The sequence below is a fragment of the Xyrauchen texanus genome, chromosome 4, assembly GCF_025860055.1.
Source record: "Xyrauchen texanus isolate HMW12.3.18 chromosome 4, RBS_HiC_50CHRs, whole genome shotgun sequence".
Classification (NCBI taxonomy): Eukaryota; Metazoa; Chordata; class Actinopteri; order Cypriniformes; family Catostomidae; genus Xyrauchen; species Xyrauchen texanus.
The window spans coordinates 21236739-21264548 of record NC_068279.1 but is presented as its reverse complement, the minus strand read 5'-3'; the positions used below and the strand labels follow the sequence as shown (position 1 = coordinate 21264548).

Below are 27810 nucleotides of genomic sequence, written 5' to 3'. Positions count from 1 at the left end.
TAAAGAGAGTCATTATCAACTGCCTTTGTATTAAAAAGATGGACAGGAATATTTATAAAAATGTTTTCATTTGTATTCCGCAGAGTACAATTATAATATATTGGAACAACATGAGTGTGAGCAAATTACGACAGCACTGTCAATTCCTTTAATGTGTTGTTCTATTCTGCACTGAATGGTTCATCACAATGACCCATAGTTCAACTCTGTAATGTGACTCCAACAGCTGTCCAGGAATGCAAAATGCCCTGCACAATCAGCAGTAAGGCACTGAAAACAAACCATCGCAGAGTGTTGTCATGTGTTTGGCAGCGTCATTATGAGTCACATGGCGGTATGAGTGTAGTTTGCAAGTTCACACCTTGACACAAGTAACAGTAAAGCTCCCCGACAGCTTCTGCAGGGTCGACGTGTGTGCTGGCTGAGGCTGATGCAGACGAAGAGGCTGTGACGTCTGATGGCTGGGACTCGGTCAAGCTGGGCAGCATTGGGAAACAGTTTTGCAGCAGCTGAAGTAGCAGAACTCTAGTCTTGACTGCCTCCTCTCCCTCACTGAGAGTGTATGCACAAACACAGACAGACAGAAAGATATGAGATAACACATAACTACAAATACTAGCCTGTCAAGTTATAATCCACATTTTTCATTATTATGTTTACTGCAGTTGATAATGGCAGTTTGAACTCACAAAGATCTGAGTTTGCGGTAAAAGTCCCAGAACAGAAGCAGGTTGAGGTCACTGAAGTCCAAATGGGACTTCTGCTTGGAAAAAGACACATCCTGTAACACAGGCTTACGGTTTATTAAACTCTATTTTGGAGATGCTGGCAAATCTAGCATGGATGGGCCACTACATCTACACAGTATATAAACTTGTTGTGTTTCAATCAGGTCACAGTCATGATGTGACTGCTTATACTGTATCTGATGACATGTATTTTCAGAGTGAATAATGGTGGATGTACCATGTCTCTGGTGAGCTGCTGGATGAAGTAGAGGGTTTTCTTCATGAGCGTGAGGCCAGTGACTAGACCAGAGACGCTCCCCTCTGCCTGAGTGCTCAGATCCTCCACATCATCCAAACGCTCAGAGTCTGGACACAAATACCCACTGAAACTCATCTGCTGAATGCCCAGTCGCTCTGCTGTGTCCTGCCTGGCACACAGGAACTTCACCATCAGAAACTACAGACAGAGAGAGCGTTAATTTGCAAAAGAATGTCTAATGCATATAATTATAGTTTTTAGAGTTGCCATATTAATGTGCAACTTCTTTATGTTGATGCAGAAATCCTAATCAATAGGAGCGTTTGCCTTGAGGTCCGCTGACTTCTCAAAAAACAAAAACCTTTTTAGGGTTAATATGCAGAGACAACTAAATAAGTGAGCCATTCATCTGCAGCGCTTTAAAAAAAAAAATGTATGCCCGTTCAAACATCCCGACAAGCCCAACATTGCAACACCAGCTCAAACAATGGCATAAGTTTGGGGCAGGACTGCAGTATTTGTTTGAAATAAATACATTCTGCATTTCATTTTGGTGCTGCTAGTGACAGAAATTACACACTTCACCAAAAAATGAAAAAAAGGACAGAGAGAGAGAAAAAGAAACATTGAATTCATACCTTTGACACTCGACATTGCTGAAGTTTGATCTCCACATTGTTCCAGTCTTCCTCAACCTCAAACCAGCCAATCGGCTCCTCTTCACTTGTCTTTGGTATTTTTGTGCTACAGTGAGTGATAATACAAGAATGTGTCCTTCATGAGGTCAATTGACTCACAGGAGCATTCTCATAGAATTTACAGCCATCTTGGCAGCACTAACAAGACCAAAACATACTCTAACAGTCATTGGACAAGATGATCAATTCTTCCTCCATGGTAAGCAACACTGCATAATCTATTGCATTGTTAACTCTAGATAAATAAATGAGCATAACTCAATCAAATAATACATTAAAATAAACAATACGTTTCTCAAATATTCTCTCTAAACAGACCAAGTATCAATACCTGTCTTGGACAAATACTTTGTAGTCTTTGTAGTCCCAGCTGTCATACTTTTTAAACCTTTTGAAGTGTTTATCTGCATCAAATGCCTCGCTGTCATTGTATGCATACACCAAGCCACATTTAGCACCAATCGCTCCTTTACGCACCTGAGATGGAAAAACATACTTGAGTCTATGTGTTTGTGTTTACAGTTGTAGTGTGGCCAGTTGTGACACTTGAAAAATAAAAAAATATATACAAATATAATTACTTTTATACTATTACCAAATAGTTTCCTCCTTTATATGGTATAAAAATAAAAAATATATCTATTTTGGCTGTCAGGAATATGTGTCTAAATTAAAGGTTTATGTCTAAAGAGCAATCCATATCCAACATTATAATTTTCTGAAATATGTTCAATAAGTCAAAGCTAGTATCATACATTATAAGAACATAATCGAAGCATAATATACAAATGAGTCTGCACTAAAGCTTCTCTCACAGAAAAAACGGACCCACCTTTATCTTGATCTGTGTGACCTGAAAGCAGCTCTGGTCTTCAGTGGACAGGATCACACTGGCTTTCCTCTTTCCATTCTCTGTCAGGAAACCTGCAGGTCCACATTAAACATCCACTTTAAAGGAATCAACTTTGAATGACCTTTTCTTCCTGATCATTTCAGATGCAAAAAAACACAAAGTAGCTATATAAAACCAATATGAGGCAGAGTGTGAATGTAAGGTGCATGTACCATCTCCAGTGTTGGGTTCAGTCAGCATGTTTTCTGGGCCAGACTTCTCCTCTTTACTCTTAACATCACATGCCTGAAGATGCAGCTGGAGGGGTTTACCTACACACCACCACACACACAGATTTACACATACTATTGTGCATTTGGGCAAATTCAGCTATTCCCGGTTGCTCTACAGCGAGGAGTGGGCTTCGATTAAACAAGTGGAGATGACATTTGTCATTATTGCTACACCTCACCCTAATTAGGTGTGACCCGTTGTGTTTTGAGTATCAAAGATTTCTAACCTCACTGAAAACAAAATGCTATATGATAATGAAAGTTTCCTTGTCCATATTTGACATTTACATACATAGGTACATTAGATACATGTGGTGCTGGATTTGACCAATGAGATTTCACTGTTGGTGTACTTCACTACACTGAAGCTTAGTTTACTTCCTGAACATCATGTGAAAACAGTTTGAACTGAAATTAGATTTTTAAAAAGATACAAATGCTCTATAAAACTAATGTGTATTACCATTACGATAAAGCAGCCTTAGCCGGACTGACACCATAGATGCCAACAGTGAGGAAGCTCTGTATTCTGAGTCCATATGCTCACAGATACCAGACAGAGAGATGAGAACTTTAGCCACACTGCCTCGAGCCAGAGCAAACGCTAACAAAGTCAGCTCAGCCTCAGGAGACACACAGCAGCTAATGAGAAAGTTAAAAGCAAAGCACTTCCGATAAGCTTTCTCAACAGAATGGGACAGAGTGTACAATCACATTAAATTGCTGTAATTATTCATTGATAGAAAACAGTCTTCTATTATTACCAACCTGACTTGTATTGTATAATTAAATCCAAAAGGGGTTTGCCGCTATTGCTGTCCCAGTCAGCATTGTTTTGACTTATTAATAACAGATCTAAACATGTGCTAAATTGAGTTGAGCTTTTGTAGCTCATGCTGATGTGTGCAAGGTTATTTCTTACTCTGCTATACGCAGTAAAAACCCGTCCACTTCTTCTAGAATGTTTGCGGAGAAGAATTTGGGGAACTCAGTTGAAGATGCCGTTAAGGACAGAGGCGGCATGTGCTGTAAGGCTTTTCTAGATAATGGAAAAAGTAAAATATAATAAGTAAAAATATACACATACACATATACATATATATACATACATATATATACATACATACATATATATATATACACATACATACATATATACATACATATATACATACATACATACACACACACACACACACACACACACACACACACACACACACACACACACACACACACACACACACACACACACACGTATATGCAACATTCATTAGCTATTTCTCCTGACTTACTGCGTGCTCTGCAGAACAGTCTGCGCAAGTACAGGGTTGGTTTCCATGGAAGCGGTGACCAGAGATGTAAGGAGTGACAGATACCAAATAGCTGAGGCATCGGATACTGAAACTTCTTTACTCTTGGTGATCTGGTAGCCCATTGTTTTTAGACCATGAATACGTGTATCACAGCCATCGCTTAGACAACGCTTAATATTTATCTGAATATCTGAGACAGAAAAAGAAGAGCTTTACCACTCAATGATCAGTATGAATTTACAAGGGTTCTCTAAATGCAAACATCATCTGAAACACTTGAGTGGACATAACACAAGTACATCCTTAAACTAAACATCCAGACAATAAAGTAGAAATGTATACAAAAATAATGATTGCTTTCAAACTACAATTGAAAAACAAGTACTTCTGCCCCAAACTCATGTCAGTGGTTGAGCCCAAAAAGTATTTGGTAACACTTAACAATAAGGTTCCATTTGTTAACATTAGTAAATGCATTAGGAATATCAGAAACTAACAATGAAAAATGACATTTCCCAGCATTTATTAAACTTAATGTTAATTTATCAAAATACTATTGTTTATTATGTATTTGTGTTAAGTTCATAATGCATTAACTAATGTTCATTCATACAACTTTTCATGTAAAAAAATGTATTATTCATTTATGTAGAAATGTATTAATACATTAACCAACATTAATAAATTCTTTAATAGTGTTGTTCAATGTTAGGTCATGTTAACTAATGTAGTTATCTAATGTTAAATTGTCATGACGTGCCTTTTTTTTAATCATTTATTATTTTAATAAGTTCATTGAGGTTCACGTTTATTATTAGTAAGGTTTTATTTAAATTTTTTTGCAGAAAACAGGAATATATCTGTAAAACATTATTATTTTCCTCCCTCATTCGGTCACTCTGGCCCCATTTACACCTTGCATTAACATGCGTTTCACATCCGGATAGTATCTGGATCTTCTTTAGCTGGATTGCATATACACCTTGCAGCCAAATGCTTCTCCACTGTGATTGGATAGAGATCCGATTAAAGTTACCCAAGCAAATTGCAAAACTCTAATTACATATTACATTAAAGGCTGGTCTTGTAGCGAATTTTAAAAACATTGATAGATAATTCAAATGCTTTCTATCACTTTAACAGTCAAGGTTTGTCCTTCATTGAACACAACAATTACTTACATAGTTGTCTCCGGATAACGAAGAAACATGTGCATTTACACCTTTGAATGTGATCAGAATCTGTTCCTGGCCACCTAAGAATATGGTTTCAGTGAATCGTTCACGATGCGATAACAACGCATCTTAGTTGCATTTACTCCTGCCATTTGATGTGCAATCCGATAGAAATCCTATCACTGAAAATTCATGTTAATAAAAGGTGTAAATGGGGCCTTTGTCAGAAACGCTCAGTTTTGGTGCTACTTGACAGTACATGCCCACAGTTATGATTGGCTCTCTGCTCTTGAATAACCTGCTCTAACATTGCCATTTCACTGCACACCGCTGCTACTAGGGAGTGGGGGGCAATGGGAGTGAACAGTTTAAGTAGTTGTTGATGTGTTGTTGTGGAGGTGGTCAGATGTAAATGTCTACCACAGTGTGACATCATAATGTGGAGGAAGTAGACAATGAGTTGTTTTGGTAGCTTGGTTTCAACAAATGTTCTTTTTGCAGTGAGGAGGAAGTTTTGAGTTCTGAGCACAATGACCTTAAACATCTAAAGCTCAAGGAAAATTGTATTCCTCATGTCATGACCACTTTAATGAATACAACCTTATTATAAAGTTTAACTTGAGTCTATTAACACAGTAAAAAATAACACACATCATCTTTAAAAGAAATTCTGGATTTAAGTTTTGTCAGTTTAAGTAACCTGTGTGAAAAAGAAAATCATGCTATATAAGTGTGTGCTCACAGGGATGGGTGATGTTGGCATTATCCAGTAGAGGTACATATCCTGTGATGTTACTGGGGATCCTCACATCCCTGATCTCCTGCAAGGAGCGCCGGTTCTTCCCTACAGCTACAGACACCAGCTGTGGCATGTAGCTGTGGTCATTAGATGCTACTGCAATTGCCAGTCGTCTCAAAACGATGTCTGGCTTCATTTTTAACCTGTGTAAGAGATCATAGAAGCTGGTGATGGTACTGTTCGGTTAAAAATGTAAAAAATATATGCAGTTTCTTATAAATTTATGGGAAATTTGGATAATTGTGGTTGACTGATACATCGGCATACTAATTGGATAATATCAGGACATTTTAAGATTTTTTATTTATTGGCATCAGCAGATTACTGTGCCTGATGGGCTCATTAAAAGAAGTGGTCATTTAGCCCATTTAAATAAAGCAATTTTGTGAACATATTATTTACTTTTGTTAATAATATAGGCATTATATTGGCCATTGGCCAATTTAACTAATATTAGCAAAGGTCATGGAATGTGTGACTTCAACAGTTACGAATTTAGAAATGTATGCGTTTACACACTTTAAACTATATTTGAATTCCATTTCAGTGCACCAGTGAGGTGAGCAGCTTGCCTTATCCAGTGTGAGCGAGCGCTGCCGTCTGACTGCCAGAAAGACACAGTCTCTCCATTAGTTAGCTTGTGTATATCTGCACTGTTAGATGAAGCGTCTATGAAGCTGTAGCACTGAGTGACCACTTTGACCTTATCCACGTCTGGGTCGTGATTGAGCTCTGCTCTGTACTGGATGTCTAAATCTGAGAGTAGAGTGAGAGAGCAGAAGATGAAGAGAAGAAGAACAAGGAAAGTGGAAGAGGAGATTTATGAAATCTTCTGGGCGATTCCCTTAAACGTGAAAGGTGTCATTTTTGCAAAACTAGTGGCACCAAAGGACTTGGTCAAATTAATGTTTGTTCCCAATCCCTCATATTGCCCCACCCCCATTCTTTGCACCAAAAAGGTAGTCCCAACCCAAATGACACATCCAATCATTGAATAAAAAAATTATGAAAATGAAAAAGAATAAACATAAGTAGGCACTTCATATGGTGAGAATGTATAACCATAATTGCAAGAAAAAGCATCGGCTAAACATCAGTTTTCTTGAATCTGTGTGCAGAAAACCACAATGATGATCTGCCCTTCCCCCATTTCCTTTCTCTTGCTATTTTAAATATCTCTGGCTGACTGCCTTCCAGTAACACTTCTAGTAACACAATATATTAATGATGCGGTCACATTTCTGCAAACAAGTAGTAAGTACTTTCTGTTGTAGTGCACATTACGTTCTCCTGTCTTATCTCAATGTGTTCCTCGTGTTCTAAGCGTTTAGTTCCAAGTAACCCCCAAATACATTCCTGCCATTGTTAAATAAGTATTTCCTTGTGACCGATCTCAACAAGCTATCCTTGATCCAATTCCCAACAACGCATTACTCATATTGTAAAAAAAAAAATCATTATTTGTCTTCTGGTTCCTTGGACCTTAGTCAGGGTAGATGCTACATGATACAATATGTTCCACAGTCTAAATAATAAAAAAGAAAACAATTGTCCAATGGAATAATATTTCAACATTTTGTCAGCTGAATGTAAAACATCACTGTTCACAACAATGCAATCCATGGAATGGACTCTCAGCTTGGGATAGGGCTGCTCGATTATGGCAAAAATCATAATCACGATTATTTTGGTCAATATTGAGATCACGATTGTTTAACATGATTACTTAATGACTTTGAAAATGTAATGCATTTACTGAACTTTAAAAAAAAAAAAAAAAAAATCTTTTTAACAGTGGATTTCCCTGAACTTGAATTGTAAACTGCACTGGGTAAGGGAGGAGGCTATTGTCATATGATCATATTTTATGTTATGTATGGTAGTCAAATAATGGAAAGCCTCCATTGCCACCATTTACAGCAGGGATGCTCACATTTCTATGGAATGAGATCTATTTTTTCATCATAGTATTGCAGCAAGATCTACCATGTACAATAAAGGCTATACATTATCACAATACCAAACTTTCAGTAGTCAGTGAAATTATATGATTCTCAACACCAGCTTCAATACCACAACAAATAATGACACTTACTAACATGTTAATTATGGAAGAATGGTTTCAAGTTCTTAAGTAATTATTCAAGACTAGTAAACAGTCAGTAATAAAATAACAATAAAAAAAAGTTTTAATCAAGTATTCAAGTAAACAATCAGAATGAAATGCAACAAAGCTAATACTGAATTTATGTATGATAATAATACATTAATACTTTTTACAGCTACTAAAGCTGCCCAGTCAAGAGCAGCGATTGTTTTCTCATTTATTGTTATGGTTGTTTGATTATTATAACGACACACTAGACGGTAGCAGGTCTTATTAGCTTACATTTATACTTACAAGTCCGACATTTGAATACAAATCTGCTTTTTTCTGCACTGTTTAGGTTCACTCTGTCACTCTGTGTTTACATGAATACCTCACCATTACAGGCATTTTGGTGGAATTTTGAAATGTATGATGACCATTCAGCACACACACATACACAGCCTGTCAATCAAACAGGGCGCAGCTGTTACTAGATGGCTTGTGGATTATAAAATTACGTGTTTTGGATTACTTTCAACAGCAGAATAAGAATACAAACTTTCTAATAAGTGACACAGGCCTAGGATATCACAAAAATAGCCTGTTTTTTTTTGTTATTGACGTTATAATCAGTCCGTTTGTCTGGTTGGGCAAGTAAACAAGTTTACTTGTCCCTTCAAAATGCCGCTTGTCCCGGACAAGCAGATAATGTCGAGCCCTGATTAAATATTGTATTAAAAATTCTCAGATAAAATTGTTTTCTTCTGCAGTATAGCTCCTAAATTGAATAAATGTACGTTGTTTTAAAGGAGTTTTAGATATTATTTTGGAAAGCAAGCCAAAAAAAGACTAATCAAAAACGTATTTTGTTCCAGTGTATAGTGGGCCAAGACTACACTCTCTCACATTTGATGTTCACTTCGATCAATCTTTAACTCACAAAAAAAAGTTAATAATAGGATTAGCCCAAGGTAATTAATGTAATATTTTATATTCTAAAATGACAAAATAAGTTTGAGAAGTAAAAATTATATATAGTAGGGCTATATTTTTATCTGACAAATACAAATGTACATAAAGCAGCCTTATACATGGACTCCTAAGCTCAGACAACGCATTGACTGGTCTATTGGTAGTTTTAAATTGATAGATTTGCACATCCCTACCTTTTACCTGCAAATGATATATTACATAACAATTGTAAAACAATTATCATTTCCGACACAACTATTCTTCAATAGACATTTCTTTCTGAGAAAAAGGACTTTATATTTTTATAAAGTTTTTATATCAAAACATCAAATCACAATATTTACAGAATCGCAATACATATCGAATCGGCTAGCAAATATCAATTGAATACTGAATCGGACGAAAATTATATTTATATACAGCAATATAATATAAAATAATTTTTAGTAAGATTTTGTAACCTAAGTGTGAAAAACTCTTGTGCCTGTGTGGGTAGTGGGATCTGTTGGTTACGAACAGTGTCCGCATGGTGCTTTGCCAGTTGTTGCGGACTGAACTTGAAATTTCTAATTATGTGAAACATACAAACTCCAAAATATAATGGAGGAATTTGATCTCCGAAACTCAAATCGAAAGCCAAAAAAGCTACCGGTAATTAAATTGGCTGTTTGTGAGCATTTTAATGACTGAGGGTTTCTGAAGACGACGGATGTGAAACATGCAAACAGAAGTCATATAAATGTAAACATCCTACAAATGCAACATGATGTTCTACTAGTCATCCAACAACAAACTATTTAAGTTTAATATATTTTAGCTGTGGCGCTTTTAAAGTGAAGAACTAAAAGATGCAACTTTTGTAATAATTAAACGTGCTGACAGTGTGCAGTACATTTACTTTTAGTTTCCATGAGTGTGGTAAACATCTTTCATAATGGTGAGGTGTCTGACAGACAACGGATACACCCACAATAATCTTAAGCCTTGTACACACATGCAGCAACTTTTTTCATTTTCAATTAGAGCTAGCGACTTCCGGCGACATGAGCGATAATGACCTCTGGCAACTAAAACTGGGCATGGCGAGCAACACTGTAAAGTTGAGAAACTCTGGAGGTGCAGTTATCATGAAAATGTTTGCAGTCTGAGTGAGTTTGACTCGAACAATGATAGATTGCTCAACTTATTAATGATATGATGCATTTAGCACAGCTGCAATGCATAAAAAAAAAACACTCTTCCTTGCAGAATGTGCATTTATAGGGACAAAAAAAACATCATCCTTATCAAATTAGAATCGAACTGTACCTCATGTCTCATCTGTGATCAAATTTTCTAAAGACATGAACAGGCGTACAGTAAACCAATAACGTTAGAGATGACAGCAGTTGGAAAACCCTGCATGTGTGTATGGGGATTTACAGTTTTGCACTTTTGAAGTGAATCCAAGTACTCTAGTTACATTGCAGCGCATCATTCTGCACTCCTGAGACAGCGGTGTAGTTGCTTATGTTGGAGCATCTCTTTATTATATACCTCCTATTTATTTGTATTTATCAGTTTTCCTATTGTATTTTTCAGAAACCCATCCACTAACATGTTCACTTGCAACATGATTACTTTTTCCCTCTTAGTGCTGTTGCATAATAAGAAATATCACAAATAATCATAAAACCAGTTAACCATGACTTTTCTTAGATGGTAATCTAACCATCAAATACATTGTGGCATCCCTACTCTCAGCCTAATTTTCATTTGCGTCTGCCCTAACTAAGGTCCATTTGCAAAGGTGTTTTTATCAAAGATACCAAATGATACAGTAACACGGATTCCAAGTGCTACCAAATGTTATATAACAGAAAAAAAACTGCCATTCAACTTGCCAGACCCCTCACCTTTCACTCTCAATGTATCATTGCCTTAAGGAAATCTAATGAATTGAGTGTAACAAGCAGATATGAGCTTAATCACCTTTCTCCTTCTGTAGCAGGTAATCCAGAAAGTCCTGCACTACAGATGACCTCATGGTGCAGATGCTATTGTAACCCTCTAGCACTGGGAATGGGATGGCACTGCTAGGGATGCGGTTCCTATGCAAGAATTTCAGGATCTTGGAGGCATGTGCTTTGAGACGGTCCTTGGACTTGGAGAAGATATCCACAAAACCTGGACAAGCACAAAGGGTTGGAGAGGACAACTGAGTGAAAAACTGAGTCATCTATAACTATGCATAATTCAGGGCTCCCACTTCTCTGACTGAGAAATTGCAAAAGGGGTGGGAATCTTTAGGCACCTCACGATTCAATCAGATTCCAAAACTATTCCTGATACATACATTTTTTTTCTTATTGATTATTCAGCTGTGCAAAGTAGAGGTGGGAAAAAATATTGATATGTTAAAGTATCATGATATTTTTCCTTGTGATATTGTATCCATGCCAAAAATCACTATTATTAGTTAAAAATGTCCACATTAATATTGTGATGGGTAAAAATGTTCTCTTTGCCAAATCGATCTAGGATATCAACAACAGCACTTAAGAATGTACACATAATTTTACAGTAGTAACATTAACTGAGATATTTTGACAAAAATGTTATTTAAAATAGGCTAACATTTTAAGTGAAATCAATTATATGATTGTGTATTAAAACGGTGTTGTAATAAATAATGTTTTTTAAGTGTTTAGTTCATTTTTAAAAAGACTAGCTACATTGACCTAACCACTGAAATAGGGAGCCATTATGGTGGTATATGCTAATGGCTTTGCATTGTACATAGATATTAGGAAAGAAACTGGCCTTGTTTTGTAAACTGGCACTTTTATTAATTTAAAAATGCATTTGGTGACTTGGAAACAGTTCTCTTAAATCTGATGAAGACGAATGAGAAACATTGAGTGAAAAACTGCAATATATATATATACGTAGTTTTTAACTTTTGCAATCCACCATAAATAAAGATTTGCATTAATATTGTATCATGACCTAAATATCAATATTATATCGTATCACCAGTTGCCCTATGATTCCCACACCTAGTGCAAAGGCAAAACGCAGTAGCTTCACATTTGGACCAAAATCAGGTTTCTTAGACAGTAAGTTGCCCTGTGACAGTTCTGATTCAACTGTAACCTGGTTTTGTAAAAATTGCGGTAACTACAAAATCCACGATCATTGGAGAAAGAATCATGATGCATCGGTGAATCGATTTTCCACCCACCCTTAAATTTCAATAACTTTCAGTTGTCTGTAATTACTGGATACATATTTTGCAAATCATCTTATAAGGATGTCCATTTCAAGCCAATCAAATATTTTAGAGGAGAGCGTGACTAGAATATCTGTATTCACTGTTGAGATTTCATTACTTTTTAAAGAAGTCATTTACTTGGCCTGGAAATCACAATTTAAAACTTCCTAGATTTTTCCAGGTTCTCCATTACCATGAGAACCCTGAAAATAATACAATGCTACCAGTTTTGGACATTTGTGCTGCAGTTTCCTTAGCAAAAATTGTCACCATCTAAATTGAGGAGGAACATTCATAATAAGCATTTTCGTGTCTCATACCCCACCTGGTGTCAGAGAGCATGCCTGAAGCTGCCTGATCACATGACTGAGTTCTCCCTGCAGATTGGCTCCATTAGAGTTCTTCAGTGCCATGAGCATGTTCTCCACATCGACGATCCCATCACCCTCAGCATCAAACTGACCAAATGCCTACACAAAACAAATGGAAGAGGTGATGATGTGTCTGAATGTACACCATCCTGTGCTACAAATATTAGGATATTGATAATACTAGGAGACAATCTAAAACTAGGGAGAGGCCCAAAAGAAGGCTACAACAAAGACAACAATGATGCTGCTGCTGTCCTCTCCAGCCAGATCAGTCGTGTTTTTCAACCACATAAACAAAAAAAAAAAGGTTAAATCACTGCAGTGCCTTTCAGAATCTTGTTGCTTAATTCATGTTGCAGACAACTGAAAGGTAACCTCATCGTTTTCTCTTTTATACTCATTTACAGAATGTTAATTCAATAGGAAATATTGTATTTTTACTTATACAAATAAGAAGTACATATGCAGGTTCATACCAAATTAATTGTAGAGATTTGTAGATTTGTTGGGCTTGGAAGAGATCTTCAAATCACACTATCTGACTTTCTACATCTATTACACTAAATGTTACAGAATAAATCATCCTACAATGTCAGAGCACAGGAAGATTATTGGACAGTTATTTTTATTTTTATTTATTTATAAATTAATTTCATCATCAAAATGGTGTCTAATAAAATTAATTTGTTAAAACTTTAATCAAATAAAGTGCTTTTCTACAAATTCCTCACAGCCCAATCCGAAAAGTGCTGCTCAACAGAACATCAAAGTTGTGAGATTTTGCTTTAATACATAATTATTTAATTGCATTAAACATGATATTTTACCCATTTCACATGTCAATTTAAATCTAGCTTTTATTTAGCCATTTCAGTGTTTAATGTTAGTTTCTTACCTCCAAATGAGCAGTTTACTACATGACCCAGTGCGATTATTAAACCCTCAAAAGCTATTATTTCATAAGAATAAACATATATTGTCTGTTTGTGCTGCACGCTTCAGAGCCCTCTGCTCACCGTCATCTACCACACACACACACACACACACACACACACACACACACACACACACACACACACACACACACACACACACACGCACGATGAGGTGTTTTCAGCGCATGAGAGGCCGGCTTAACACATTCATTTTGAAGCATGCAGCACATGCAGAGCATATATTTATTTAATTAAATCACAGCCTTTTGCAGTTTAATAATTCAACTTGATTAATTGTGCATTAAAACATACATATTTGTCCCAAATATGTCAAATTCTGTGACATTCCACATTTTATAGCCAAAGCAATTTGGATTCAGTGATTCCATCCATGTTTTCCGCATCGCGTGAAAACACGTACTACACGTGGTAATGGCAGTATAAGCAGTTTCTGATCATTTCATTATTGAAAATGAATTACATTAAATACAGAGGTTTAAAGGCCACATCACCATGCTACCTCAAGATGTGAATGTTTTTTGAAAATGAAATCAAACTATTTTTCCAACAATACATTATCTCGGACAGATAATCATTTTCCAGGACATTTATTTTTCTAATTTTCCATGACTGGAAAACTGAACTGCAAAATTCTGGGTTTTCCAGGCTTTTCAGTACACATGGGAAACCTGTTGGATCTTATGGACCCCAGTGCAAAGAACCTTTCAGGTCTACCTACGGTCGTTTTATAAATCACCCGTTGGGCCCCTGCTGTCATTCCTATGGTTCCATTTTGGTCGGCCATTGCGGGCCCCCTTTCTCCCCGGGCCCTAGGACGGCTGCCCACCCTGTACTTATGCCACTGCTGGTACCAGACTTATCTGTGTCCTTGAGGGTCAATATCTATTGGTCAGTGTAATCAAACCCTGTCCAGATCTCTGAGAACAGCTAAATCTAATGGTGAACACTATGTCCAAAAACGCTGTCTAGAAGTGTATCACACATTTGAAACAGAAAATAAAGAACATTTACCAAATATGTAATGCACAGATAGAAATTACACTGTGACTGGCAGATGAAAAGAGAGTAGGCGGTGGGGTCATTGCACAACTTTTGGTTTTCTGTTAATGGTTACGCACTGAAATACTGCCGCTGGTTTACGTCACTTATTTACTTGTTAGGGGGCGTTCACATCGAACTCGTTATTGCATCCGTCCGTGCTGTTTTTTAATTGTTTTTCTGTGTATACATGCTCTAGACAGACCTTCCGTTTTTATACGCTGTGTCAGGTTAAAAAGAACGTCAACGTTTAAAAACGCGAGACACATGCGTTATATTCGAACATTCGAACATTTTTGGTCTGAACAGCCCCTAATCAGGACAACAACCTGTGCTTCTTCGAAGGCCCAATGGTGACAGTTTATGCATCACCACAGGTGGGGTTTGACCCTAAGTCTAAACCACCTCATCACTTCAGAAGCAGCTTTACCTCTTCGCACTCATCTCTGGGCGCGTCTCTGCTCTCCAACATCTCGCAAAACTGCTCCAGGGTGACAGACTCCTCTCCGCGGCTCAGCCGCTCCTCTAGCCACCGCACCAGAGCACTCTCGTTCCGCGCCAGCACTGACTCCGAAATGGCGACCCATGAGTCGTTCATACGGGCCGCTGCCTCTCTCAACTTAACCTGCTCCAGCAGAGCTTCAGGGGTGGGGAGTCCGTAGCTCGGTGCCGGTGGGTTCGTAGATCCTCTTCCGTTTCTCGCCGGACCGGAGCCGCCGCCGCCGCCACCGTAACCGCCACCACCACCACCGACTTCGCCGCCGCCGCTGCCTCCTCCACCACCACCACCAGCAGCGCCGCCGCCGGCCCTGTTGCCTGTGGCAGCAGAGGCCGGGCTACCCTCGCCGAACACTGGGCTCTCCGTTTCAACATCCTCCTCATCGCCGCTCCCAGCGCCACAGCCACTCTCCGCGTTCCCCATGCTGTTCTGCGGCCTCGGGCTCTCTTCGGATTGCCTTCAGCCCAGATTTTAAGTTTAGTAGTTCGGGCTTTACTTATCCAGGGTGCTGCTTCTGTCGGTGCGTTCCTCCGCTGTCACTACCGCATTGACGTGCTCCGCCAGCTGACGTCATGTTTGTCAGCAAAAAACTTTTGTCTCTTCCGTGTGCCCTGGAACGAACGCTGCACTAAAAACGCGCCCCCTAGCGTATTACCTCCAGTATTCAAAACTACTTATTTATTTTTAAAGCAGGGATAGAAATGAATCATTTACATTCTAAAGCAAAATAACTGTTTGCTTGTATTCGAAGTTGTCCAGCACCCAAATAGAGCTGTTCAGCCATGACGTCAGTTTGTATGCAAACACGGAATGCTAATTCGCAATGTTTTCCATCAAGACTTTCTCATTTTGCTCTAGTATGGAATATAGAACATAAATGACATGTTCTATAGGGGAATCAAAAATATATATATATATATATATATATGTGCGGAATGTCATTACTACATTTATCCAGTGCTTACTACTTCATATTTTGCGCTTTCTGTACACACTGTATGCCCAATGCTGAAATATTTAGTAGCTATCTTTTCAATTGTCTTGGGTGTTTGGACGGTGCCCGAGAGGCTCACTGAAGCAGGCTTATCTAGTGATATCTCAGATTTCTCTGACTCTCAGATTGTGGCCCTTCATGATTGGCTAGCATTTTATCAGAGTGACCACACTCCAGTTGGTTGGTACCAAAACAGTGTCACTCGTCTTAATGAAATATCCACCAAATGTTACTAATTTTAAGTATTTTGTCTGTAATTTGGACCCTGTGCTGATCGGCCAATTCTGCACAGTGACTGGGCTGCCCAGAGATGCATTGCGGCAGGTGGAGGCCTTCTTATCAGAAGAGTTGAAGTGACAGGCCCAGGCTCAAAGTGAGGGGGAGGGTATGGTGCTCTACATTGAGGTAATTATCCTATATGTGCCTTCCTATAGATTATCATGTTATCAGTCATTCATGTATTCCATGGACAAAGAAGAGCACAAGTTTTACTTTCAATTTTCTGTAGTGGTGGCAAAGAGACTGGGTTGGTGTTCTCAGAATGCTCTTCTCCCTGATCCGACCATTTCTGGTGTGTGTGTGTATTCGACCATCTGATCCTGTGCACTCCCAGAACCAAAACGTGAGAGAGTACAAGGACTGTCCCCCTCATGCAGACTATTGCCATGTCACCAAATGTTGAACATCCAGTCTTGGTCACAGTCCAAGAGCTGATCTATCTGTTTTTGATTTCAAAGACTTTTAAATGTGTGGTTTACCCTTTTCAGTACATTCCAGCATGAGCTGGCCATTCAGAGTGTTTAATGCAAGTTAAGCTCAATCGACCTCATTTGTAGCATAATGTTGATTAACACAGAAATGTACTTCAATGTGTCCCTTCTTTAAAAAAAAAAAAGCAATCATCTGGGTTATAGTGAGACATTTACAATGGAAGTGAATGGGTGCCAATTTTTAAACGTTAAAATACTCTATGCAATATATTATCCTAAACAATATGTGTATAAACATGTGTGATAACATCACTTACTAATCTTTTCTGTGCAAAGTTCAGTAAACCAGAATAAAAACAATTATTTAAACAACTTTAGAGCTCAAATAATACACAAGTTTTAATAGAACAATTAATTTAAGTGCTTTTATAAAATTATAAGTGTCATGTTTCTTTCTTTAAACCCTCCATGATTTGGCCCCATACTTTTCCATTATTTCCCCACTCTTCTCAATTTTTGCTTTTTTTTTGTTTGTTAAGAAATGGAGGGAGGAGTCAAAATAATGATTTTCTTGTGGTAATTAATGCCACAAGTGCCATCGATTGAGGTTAAAGGAATAGTTAACCCAAAACTGAAATTCTCTCATCGTTTTTTTACACTTATGCCATCCCAGATGTGTATGACTATCTTTCATCTGCTGAACTCAAATGAAGAATTTTTAGAAGAATTTCTCAGCTAAAGGAGTAATTCATAAGACTCCAGTGGTTAAACCAGTGGCTTCATAAGCAAAATCATTGGCGTGGGTGAGAAACAGATACATTTTTGGGGTATTTCTCAATTTTAAGAAAGCAGAGAACAGACTTGCATTCTTATGAAGAATGGTTGAATTGAGAAAACTCTGTTGAAAAAAACAACGATAAATGTCCTTTGTCTGCCACCGTGGTACCGAGTTCTTGCCCACAAGTCACCATTTGATACATCCTAGAAATCAAGGACACATCCGGGTTATTTCCTGCATATTAGGTACCTTGCGTTCTTGAGGACTGGAATAGAACTTCGTCAGTGGATGATGACGTACGAGTCCACAAGAACGCACAATGAGAAACTTTCTTTGAGTCCTTTTACAATAAATCACCACTTTCACTTTCTTCTTGTGTTTTTGGTGATTCTCAGTCTTCATGCATATTGCCCCCTACTGGGCAGGGAGAAGAATTTCAAGCAAAAAATAAATGACTTAAATATTGATCTGTTTCTCACCCACACATAGCATGTCTGAACACATGGATTTAACCACTGGAGTCGTATGGATTACTTCTTTTATTACTTTCCCTTTATGTGCTTTTTGGACATTCAGAAATGTTAGCACCCATTCACTTGCATTGCGAGGACCTACAGAGCTTAAATATTCTTCTAAAAATCATATTTGTTCTGCTGCAGAAGTCAGACACTTCTGGGATGACATGAGGTTGAGTAAACTATGAGAATGTTTATTTTTGGGTGAACTATCCCTTTAACTTGTATTGAACCCAGTATATTCCTTGAATGTTATGATGATGTAGGTTATGGTTTATAGAACAGGCTGATGCTGCTGGTTGTTTATATAGTTATGTTTCCTATTATTTTCATATGAATGGTTTCTCTGAATACACAGCACTTTTAAATACATTACTTATGCCATAAAAATGATGAACAATTTTATCGATTTTTCATTTGCCATTTATGTAAATTTGTCCTCCCTTTCTTGAAAAGGATACTAGAGGCGGCGACAGGCTAAATATCTGAGCATACAGATACCATACAATGTGCAGAAAAGATTAAACTGAGACAAAAAGTTTAGGTTTGTCACATAGACAAAAAGCACAACCTGCATTAAGTACAAAACAGTTGTAGTGGTCAAAAATATTATACATTTATCTGTACAATTTAACAATGCCAATGACAGACTGTGGACTTGGCCATCCCCCCAAAAATAATCTGAAATGTAAAAAATGGATTTTGATAAAGTGCACCTGTTAAGCATGAACGTTAAAAAGCATTTCAAATATGACAGGTCAAAATATTGACATTTTGCGCACCAAGAAGACTTTTGAAAATGACCAAGCTAGCAGCTTCTCCAGCACTAGAATACATGGCAAACATTTAAATGGAATGTATCCTTTGGTGATCAGAAATGAATAACTCATGATTATGATACAATAGCGAAAAGAACAGGCTACAAATTATGTTATGCATATGCATAGTAAGCATATCATAGTTCTGCACTTAAACCCCTGTGTGGCTTAATACAATCACAAGGAACGATTTTAGATTTAATGTCAGAACATCTTCATTTTTAAGTGTTTCACAATTGTTAGTATTATGTAAACGCAATGGATCAGTTCAAATAAAGTCTGCTTAATATGGAGGTTAATGAATGATTACGTGAGTCACATAGCTAATCATACAACGCAACAAAAACGCAAGTACATTTTTTCATCCTTTGTAGTGCTTTGATTTGAACTACAGAAAAAGTGAAATTTCTTGTGTATACTTTTCCAGAGAGGTAAATATTTGTTCAAAACTGAAAGGCAAAATGCTGCAAAGTACAATTAAGGCTTCACACTAATGGCTACTCTTGAAATTTCCCTTTATGTCCAGCAGCATTCAATAAAAAATAATTGCTGGAATAATTGGGGGAAAAGTTTCTTCTCAAATTTCCTTGAAATGCTAAAACAAGAGGGGCTACATAAACCTCTGTAACCACAGGTTTAAATCAAAATGTTGAACAACAGTCGAGGGGTGGTGATAACATGATTGCATGTGAGAACCATGTGCTGGCATGTCCAATTCCAATGGAAAATGTGAAGTAACAATTAAATCATTCTCCATGTAGCACGGTTAGCCCTCTCTAAAACCTCTATGGTCTCATCAGAGACTCTTGTACTTTAAAAGTGGTAAATTACTATTGCTTTCCTGTATTATTTCAGTCTGGATACAAGGTGAACTTGGATCTACAATATTAATTTGCATCTGAATTCCACAATTGTAATATAGATCCTCAACACAATAGTTTGGTTCTAAAAATCACTGCTAGAACAAACACACATTGGTATGGTTGTATTTTTTCCTTTGACAAGAATGGAATGGTTTTGTTCAAGGGCTCTTCCTCTCGGTCTCACTCCATTTCTCCATCTTCCTTGGTTAGTGCTAGGCCCAGCTGGCAGGTTCATGCTCAGCTTGGCTGGTGCCCGTCTTTAATGCTCTGGTGTGTTAGGACACACCACCCAATGTCAACACGTCAAAGCAGATGTTGCATACGCGTACAGGTTTGTTCAGGTCAAATTTGATGATGGGGATCTCTTTTATAGAGCACTTATAGCAGAGAAGACGCCCACAATGGCGGCTATGAGAGAAATCAAATAGACAGCAATAAAGAATGATTAGGTGGCATGATGAGGGAAGGTGACGTGCAATAAATTGGAGTAAACTTAAAGGGATAATTCACCCAAAAATGAAAAATCTCTCATGATTTACTCACCCTCATGACATACCCAATGTGTATGACTTTTTTCAGCAGAACACAAATTATGATTTTTAGAAGAATATTTCAGCTCTGTAGGTCCATACAATAACAAGTGAATGAGTGCCAAAATGTTGAAGCTCCAAAATCCACATAAAGGGAGCAAAAAAAGTAATCCATACGACTCCCGTGGTTAAATCCATGTGTTCAGACATAATGATTGTGTGGGTGAGAAACAGAACAATATTTAAGTCATTTTTTATCATAAATTGTCCTCCCTGCCCAGTAGAGAGTGATAGCGAAGGAAAAAGGATGTAAAATTTGATCCGTTTCTCACCCACACCTATCATATCGCTTCAGAAGATTTGGATTTAACTGCCAGAGTTGTCTGGAATACTTTGGTGGATTCTGGAACTTCAAAAGTTTGGCACCCATTCACTTGCATTGTATGGACCTACAGAGCTAAGGAATTCTTCTAAAAATCTTTTTTGTGTTCAGCAGAAGAAAGAAAGTCATACACATCTGGGATGGCATGAGAGTGAGTAAATGATGAGAGAATTTTCCTTTTTGGGTGAACCAACCCTTTAATCAGACTCCATTTACACCAGGTAATAAAACTGCTGTCGTTGGGTGAGATGCATCACTGTTAACAGCGTGGTCATGTGAGAACTTGTGTTATTTTTTAACACAATGCAAATTCTCACCTGAACGAGCTTCTCTTATAGCGCTTACAAAGACGAAAAGGATTTTACATTGAAAAATAACTTATATTTGGGGATGTTTCTCACCAAAACATCAACATATCATATGCCTTTGGGAGACTGGGAATATGATGCACGAGCTGCATAGACTATTTTTAAGACACTTTTGGGCCATTTTTAAGTTTTAAAGAGAGTTACTATAACTGCCATTGTACTGAAAGATGGACAAGTACATTAAAGGTGCACTCAGTAACTTTTTGTTTGTGTCATCTTGGATTTACAGTGCCACCTAGTGGTATGGATGCAGCATCATTCAAAATCAATAGTTTTCAGTTACAGATGCCATTGCAGAAATTCACTATTCACAATCATCCATGGTTAATTTAATCCAAAAGTGAAAGTGTCCAATTACAAGACGGTTACTGAGATTAAGCAAGCAGTATCCAACTGGTCACGTGATTCTAAAATGGCTGCCCCAATGAAGCCCAATAAAACAGCTTTTATAAGGTTACTGATATGACTAGTCCTCATCTCATGTGAATGCTCATGATTTATACATATGTTTCAAATAACAATTCATTTCTTTAAGAGTACATTTTTTATAAATTACTGAGTGCACCTTTAGTATTTTTGTGTGTTCCGCATAAGTCATACGGGTTTGCAATGGCATGAGGGAAGAGTCAATTATGACAGAATTCTTGGTGAACTATTCCTGTAATACCAGGTCAAAATGGGATCTTAGATAATGTCATTCCAAAAAGCTTTTCCAAATATAAGTATTGCTCAACCACTGTACTGACTTAAGTTGGCTTCATACCAGTGATGTTTTCTAGTGGTGACTCCAAATTTGGTCAAACATTCATAGCAGTTTGATCCATCACACCATGGGGGCTCTTTGGACAGCATATCTGCATAGTTTAAAACATTACATATTAAGACTTATCTTGAACAAAAAGGAAATTATAAACAGCATCTGTATTTAGCAAATTTTCACATACATGATTCTATCCTATTGGGTATTTCTCTATACACACACACACACACACACACACACACACAGGTATTTTTATTTATTGTATTATATTTTATCTTGTTGTTGTATCCTCTTTGCACTGAAAGCTTGTCATCAAGCTCATTCTGATGCTGATACTGACATGTCTAAGAAACATGAGCTCTCACCTAGCAGACGGAACAGAAGCTGCTTGGTGGCAACTTCATAGTTGAAGATGTTGATGCCCTGATTGTTAGTGACACCCAGTCGAGCTCCAGCCCTCACGATGGCACGACACAGGTTGGCGTTACCTTTCATATAGGCCAACAGAAGCACTGCAGGGGGAATCATTGCATCACATGAAAACATCACACACAAGAACAACACAAAAGCTATCAATGATACTATTCCCTTCAACCAAAATTTACAATCTAGCAGGCTATGTTCTACCAACCAGTGTTCCCATCGTTGTCAGGTTTATCCAAGGGATATTCAGGCATGCACTCCAAAAACAGCTCAAAGATGGCTGCTGCATTCTCCTTCCCATACTGGCCTAGGACATGCATTGGAGATTGGCCTCTAATGATAGATAAGTCAGGGGAAAACTATTAACTTCAAACATCATTTCAAGACTTTTCAACAGATATTAGTGAAAAAGTAGTAAAAAGCGTAATCACATATTGGACCTTATTCATGAAACAAGGAGAGCATATTCCAATGTATATCGCTCGTAAAACCATTGCATAAATTGTTGCAATCAACCAAATGCAACAATTTATCTAAAATAGATATATGAACGATTGACACAGAAATGCATTCTTAAGTTTCATTAGTTTAAGTATAGAGTGAAACTGTAATATTCTGGACCTGAGATTGTAGGATTCTGCATCTATGTTGGACTCGGTGAGTAGAGCACGCACATTATTCAGGCGTCCCTGCATCACTGTCAGGTGAAGAGCTAGTAGAAAAATAAATTTGATTCACTCAAAGACATTAGCATAAAAGTAAATGATGTAAACTTCTGAGCATTTTCACTCTAAATCTGAGTTTAGCACAATAGCCTACCATTGTTTCCATTCTCATCTACAGCAGCGAAGTCAATGCCATTCTCGATCAGGACAGAACAGATTGTGGAAATATCCTGCTGTGCAGCAAGATGCAACGCAGTCTGACGATGTTTGGTCAGCTCGTTTAATTCAGCACCAGCTAGGAGCTAATACAGGAACAAATACATTAAAATACACAAATAAGTTTCAGCACAAATGACTTAAAATAACATTACTGCCAACAATCTCCAGTCTGCAGCATAACATGTTGCATTATCAAGTACAGAGTTCAAATCAAGAGTGCAGAACTTACACAATGTTTTTCAAGTTCTTATGAGCTATTTCATACGTAATCTAGGTGACACTTGTGGCACAGAGACCTACATTGTTATAAAACAGGCAGCCAAGCTCAAGTCAAGATTAATGTAAGAGGCAACTGTTCAGATAATGAATAAGAACTATTCACAGATGCATAAACTCAATCTGAAATCATTACTATCCATGTGGCTATATTGTTCCCTTTACAAAACAATCCCTACTACTTTTTGTCTTCTTTACCAGGTTTCTGACGATGATCTCAGATCCTGCCTGCACTGCCAGGTGTAGAGGTGTGAGTTTGGCACTGTCCTGCACTCTGGAGTTCACATTGGCCTGTACACTAATGAGAAAGAGCACACTCTCTATGTCAGAGTTCTGCACGGCCAAATGCAGGAAGTTGCGACCTTTGTTGTCCACCTAAAGAAAGAGTGAGAGAAAGACAATGAGCAAATAGAGGGAGAGGACTGTCTGAGGAGAGGAGTGGTCAGGCATAATGGCTGTGTAATAGGAAACATAAAATGATAGAATTAAAATTCTCTTAATTTACTCACCCTCATGCCATCCCAGATGTGTACGACTTTCTTCTACAGAACACAAACAATGATTTTTAGAAGAATATCTCCGCTCTGTAGGTCCATACAATGCATGTAAATGGTGATCAGACCTTTGTGGATCCAAAACAAATCACATAAAGGAAACGCAGAAGTAATCCACTAGACTCCAGCGGTTAAATCCATGTCTTCAAAAGCGATATAATAGGTGTGGGTGAGAAACAAAACAAAATGTAAATAGTTTTTTTTATTCTAAATCTCCACTTTCACTTTTACATCTGAAGGTCACATGTGGTGTCTGTTTAGTTTCACTTTCACATCTGAAAGTGAAAGTTTAAGTGGAAATGTAGAGTTAAAAAAGGGGTAAATATTGTACTGTTTCTCAACCACACCTATTATATCACTTATGGATTCTTATGCATTACTTTTATGTTTCCTTGATTTTTGGAGCTACAAAAGGTTTGATCAAATTTTACTTGCATTATGAGGACCTACAGAGATATTATTTTAAAATTCTTTGTGTTCTACTAAAAAAAAAAGTGTCATACACGTCTGAGATGGTATGAGGGTCATAAAATGATGAGAGAATTTTCATTTTTGTGTGAACTCTCTCTTTAAACTCAGCCACGTTCATGCATGAAACCATTACAGCACTATGAAATATATATATTTTACACATTAACATGATTTATACAGTATATATTGCTACAGTGCCATTCACATTCCACCACAAAAATGGCCTTAAAACTCTCCATTTAACCAATTTGCTGCGCCACAATTATAGCAAACTTTCACCACAACATTTTGCTAGTAGCTCATGATGTCATACAGGCCTACATGCAAAGGGTGTTTAGAAATTGCATCAGCTTCTTCATAATATTTTGAAAGGCTCAAACTCTTTGACAGCAGACTTCTTGCATCAAAGTGTCCTAACCTTGTGTGTGCTTGAATAATTAATGTTATTGCTTCATTCACACGTAGCATCAATATGGAATTTTTCCAGCAATGATACAACTCATTAAGCCAGCTAATTTTGCAGAGCTGATTTTCCAGCAGTTTCCTAAAACTATAAAGTTTAACAAATTCTGTATGTGTGAAAGTGCCTTTTGTCCATCTCAAACATGAACATGCACAAACACACACACACACACACACACACACCTGTTCGGCAGCACCAGGCTCTCTACTGAGGATGGCTTCGGCAGCCTTGTTGTTCTTGTGGGTCATGGCACAGGCAAAAGGCGTCATGCCTTGTCTGTCACGGATGTTCAGGCGGATCTCAGGGTGGGAGATGAGCAACTGGATGATGACGCTGTGCTGGTTGCTGATGGCGATGTGGATGGGAGCACGGCCCTCTGAATCCTGCATCCATAAATATAGGCATTGCAGTTGTCAGAACAATTTAATCAGTGTGCATATGGAACATATATACATAAATAAATTAGCAGCGGTTAGATTATTCTGGAGTCAATGATGGCCCAGAATGGGACATTTATACATATTAATCACTGCTTTCTTTCATCTAAAGTTAAAAAGAAAGAAACTATATTCCATACGAAGGCAAAACACAGTAACAGTATAGTGAATTTATAAATCTGTTCATGGTTCATCGGTGTGGACCTGTGCGTTCACATTCGCTCCAAACTCCAGAAGGCATTGTGCAACTGCCTCCAAACCCCAGCACGCAGCCATATGCAGGGGGCTCTGTCCGTCTCTCGCCTCCTCTTCTCCCTCACCGTTAAGGCCAGGCCTCCTGGGGCTGTTCACATCACAGCCACTAAAAAACAATCACATTGCAAAAGGCCACTGGGTCATCACATACTGTAAATTTCTGATCACAATGACAAGAAAAATGAGAGCAATGATGATGAAGAATGATGGCACCAATTCATAATTATATTTCAGGAGATATAATTGAATGTCTTATAAAAGCCCTTACAATTTTATCGTTATCATTACAGAATTAAACACTGACATACTATAGTACAAAATGTCTTGGAAAATCACTTGAATATATTCAAAGAGTACATTACTTGTATTACACTTACTGTACAAAAATACTACTGGCATATATACATTTAATGTAAAACAAGAGGACTGGCTCCCCAACATTTTCCCTCCACTAACAAACATCTTATGGAGTTTTTTCCCCTTGCCATAGTCGCCTTTGTTTTGGTCACTTGGGGCTTAAAAATAATACGGAATGATTTTTTTTAATAAAGCTGTTCACTGGTGACAATAAAGGCCGAAGCATACTCTATGAAAGTACAGATGCGAGCAGTCCTATTGAACATGCTTAACGTGCATTACCATGGCGAGAACAAACCTCAGAACCCAAGGGACCTTAAGACATTATGTGTGTTAAAAGTGCTGTACAAATACATTTTAAATGGAAAAATTTTAAAGAACGAGACTCTGAATTTGTAAAATTAGACTATAGACAGTATGGCAATGAATCTAATTACAAGCATCACCAGTAAATCATCTTTTTAAATGAGGGTCAAAATGACATGACTGTAATGAAAATATTAATCTAAATTGCATGTCATGCATTTTTGAAACATGAATCCTGCTCATCATAAGCATGGGAAAGGAGAGGAGTGCAAACCTGCATATAAGGAAGCAGGAGGTGACCTCATTGTTTTCATCGATGGCTCTGTGAAGAAGCGTCTGCTGACAGCCTCCAGGCCCTGAACTCCAACATGTTGCATCACAACCATGCCTGACCTAATCCAAACAAACAAGTCAATTTACCAGCATGACTAAATCAATTATGTGTTTAAGATCAAATGGACAATTGAGAAGAAAAACAAGTTAAAATCTTAGCATGATGAGAAATAGTTCCTAAATGGAGAACATTAATGAGTAAAAACAATTTACTAATGACTGAGAAACAATCGATCCTTTCAAAATGCAGTTATTACCAGTGTGGATGCAATGTCTTCTAAACCTTTCTCCAGAGCTAGCCAGAGTGGAGGATCTCCCTTCTCATCCACCACTGACATGTCGGCTCCTCTTGTGCAGATGGCATCCACCACCAGCGGAAGCTGGTTACTGATGGCCAACTGCAGGGCCGTCTGCCCCTCCTGCGTCCTGGAAAAAAGAATGAGGGATTTGTGGTATGAGGATTTGGTTGCCCATTTTGTAACCAATACTAAAAGTTAATATGAGAAATTCGAAATCCACAGTCATGGCTGATGCATGGGGAGTCTTCATTAACAAATGCTTGTTTTATTGTATGACATGATTTTTAGGGGTGTAGCCTTTTTATGTGAAATTTGACAGGCAAAGAAATCAAGACATGACATAGACCAGACTCAAAACTGTATTAGCTGCCTAAAGACTACAGTTCAACATGTCGACCGCATGTGCACTCACTGCTGTGCTTTGGCCCTGACATTACAAGCTTTAATAACATTTCAAACAATACAACAGAAACTGGTGCATATAGTGCCTGATGTTGATGTCAGCTTGGTGTTCCAGAAGAAAGAGGGCACTCTTGCTGTCCTGTCTCTTGATGGCCATGTGCAGCAGAGTCTGTCCATCAGACATGGTGTCATTAATGGCTGCTCCAGACCCCAGGAGCTGTGCGGCAATAATGTGCATACCTGGTAATGCAAACAAGATGAAAGAATAAACATAACTGTTATGTAATTGTTAGAAACTGTTCTTAGAAATACTTGCTTTCGACTAGTCGATTAGAGAGTTCTGGGATCAAATAT

At 37.8% G+C, this 27810-nt stretch overlaps 2 protein-coding genes across 4 annotated transcripts in view; both read right to left on the bottom strand.

Moving 5' to 3' along the window:
* Positions 1–15818, bottom strand: part of LOC127642899 (zinc finger ZZ-type and EF-hand domain-containing protein 1-like) — a 65977-nt gene extending 50159 nt beyond the window's left edge. For 2 of the 3 annotated variants that reach the window (XM_052125336.1, XM_052125337.1), the window contains exons 1-15: positions 15210–15818; positions 12740–12884; positions 11133–11327; positions 6673–6856; positions 6044–6243; positions 4106–4316; positions 3733–3849; positions 3274–3452; positions 2751–2849; positions 2518–2609; positions 2017–2162; positions 1626–1731; positions 967–1185; positions 690–781; positions 362–552 (exon numbers count right to left, since the gene is read on the bottom strand). In XM_052125336.1, coding sequence (XP_051981296.1) covers positions 362–552; positions 690–781; positions 967–1185; positions 1626–1731; positions 2017–2162; positions 2518–2609; positions 2751–2849; positions 3274–3452; positions 3733–3849; positions 4106–4316; positions 6044–6243; positions 6673–6856; positions 11133–11327; positions 12740–12884; positions 15210–15701 — 2668 coding nt within the window. In that variant the 5' untranslated portion in view covers positions 15702–15818. The remainder of the gene's footprint in view (positions 1–361; positions 553–689; positions 782–966; positions 1186–1625; positions 1732–2016; positions 2163–2517; positions 2610–2750; positions 2850–3273; positions 3453–3732; positions 3850–4105; positions 4317–6043; positions 6244–6672; positions 6857–11132; positions 11328–12739; positions 12885–15209) is intronic. The other variant, XM_052125338.1, reaches the window with a different exon arrangement.
* Positions 15819–18292: 2474 nt separating this feature from the next.
* The window catches only part of LOC127643152 (rabankyrin-5-like), a 30811-nt gene continuing 21293 nt past the window's right edge, over positions 18293–27810 (bottom strand). The window contains exons 14-25 of the mRNA XM_052125743.1: positions 27547–27696; positions 27013–27188; positions 26697–26815; positions 25709–25865; positions 25250–25450; positions 23778–23954; positions 23239–23386; positions 23041–23131; positions 22628–22752; positions 22362–22508; positions 22000–22090; positions 18293–20364 (exon numbers count right to left, since the gene is read on the bottom strand). Coding sequence (XP_051981703.1) covers positions 20232–20364; positions 22000–22090; positions 22362–22508; positions 22628–22752; positions 23041–23131; positions 23239–23386; positions 23778–23954; positions 25250–25450; positions 25709–25865; positions 26697–26815; positions 27013–27188; positions 27547–27696 — 1715 coding nt within the window. The 3' untranslated portion in view covers positions 18293–20231. The remainder of the gene's footprint in view (positions 20365–21999; positions 22091–22361; positions 22509–22627; positions 22753–23040; positions 23132–23238; positions 23387–23777; positions 23955–25249; positions 25451–25708; positions 25866–26696; positions 26816–27012; positions 27189–27546; positions 27697–27810) is intronic.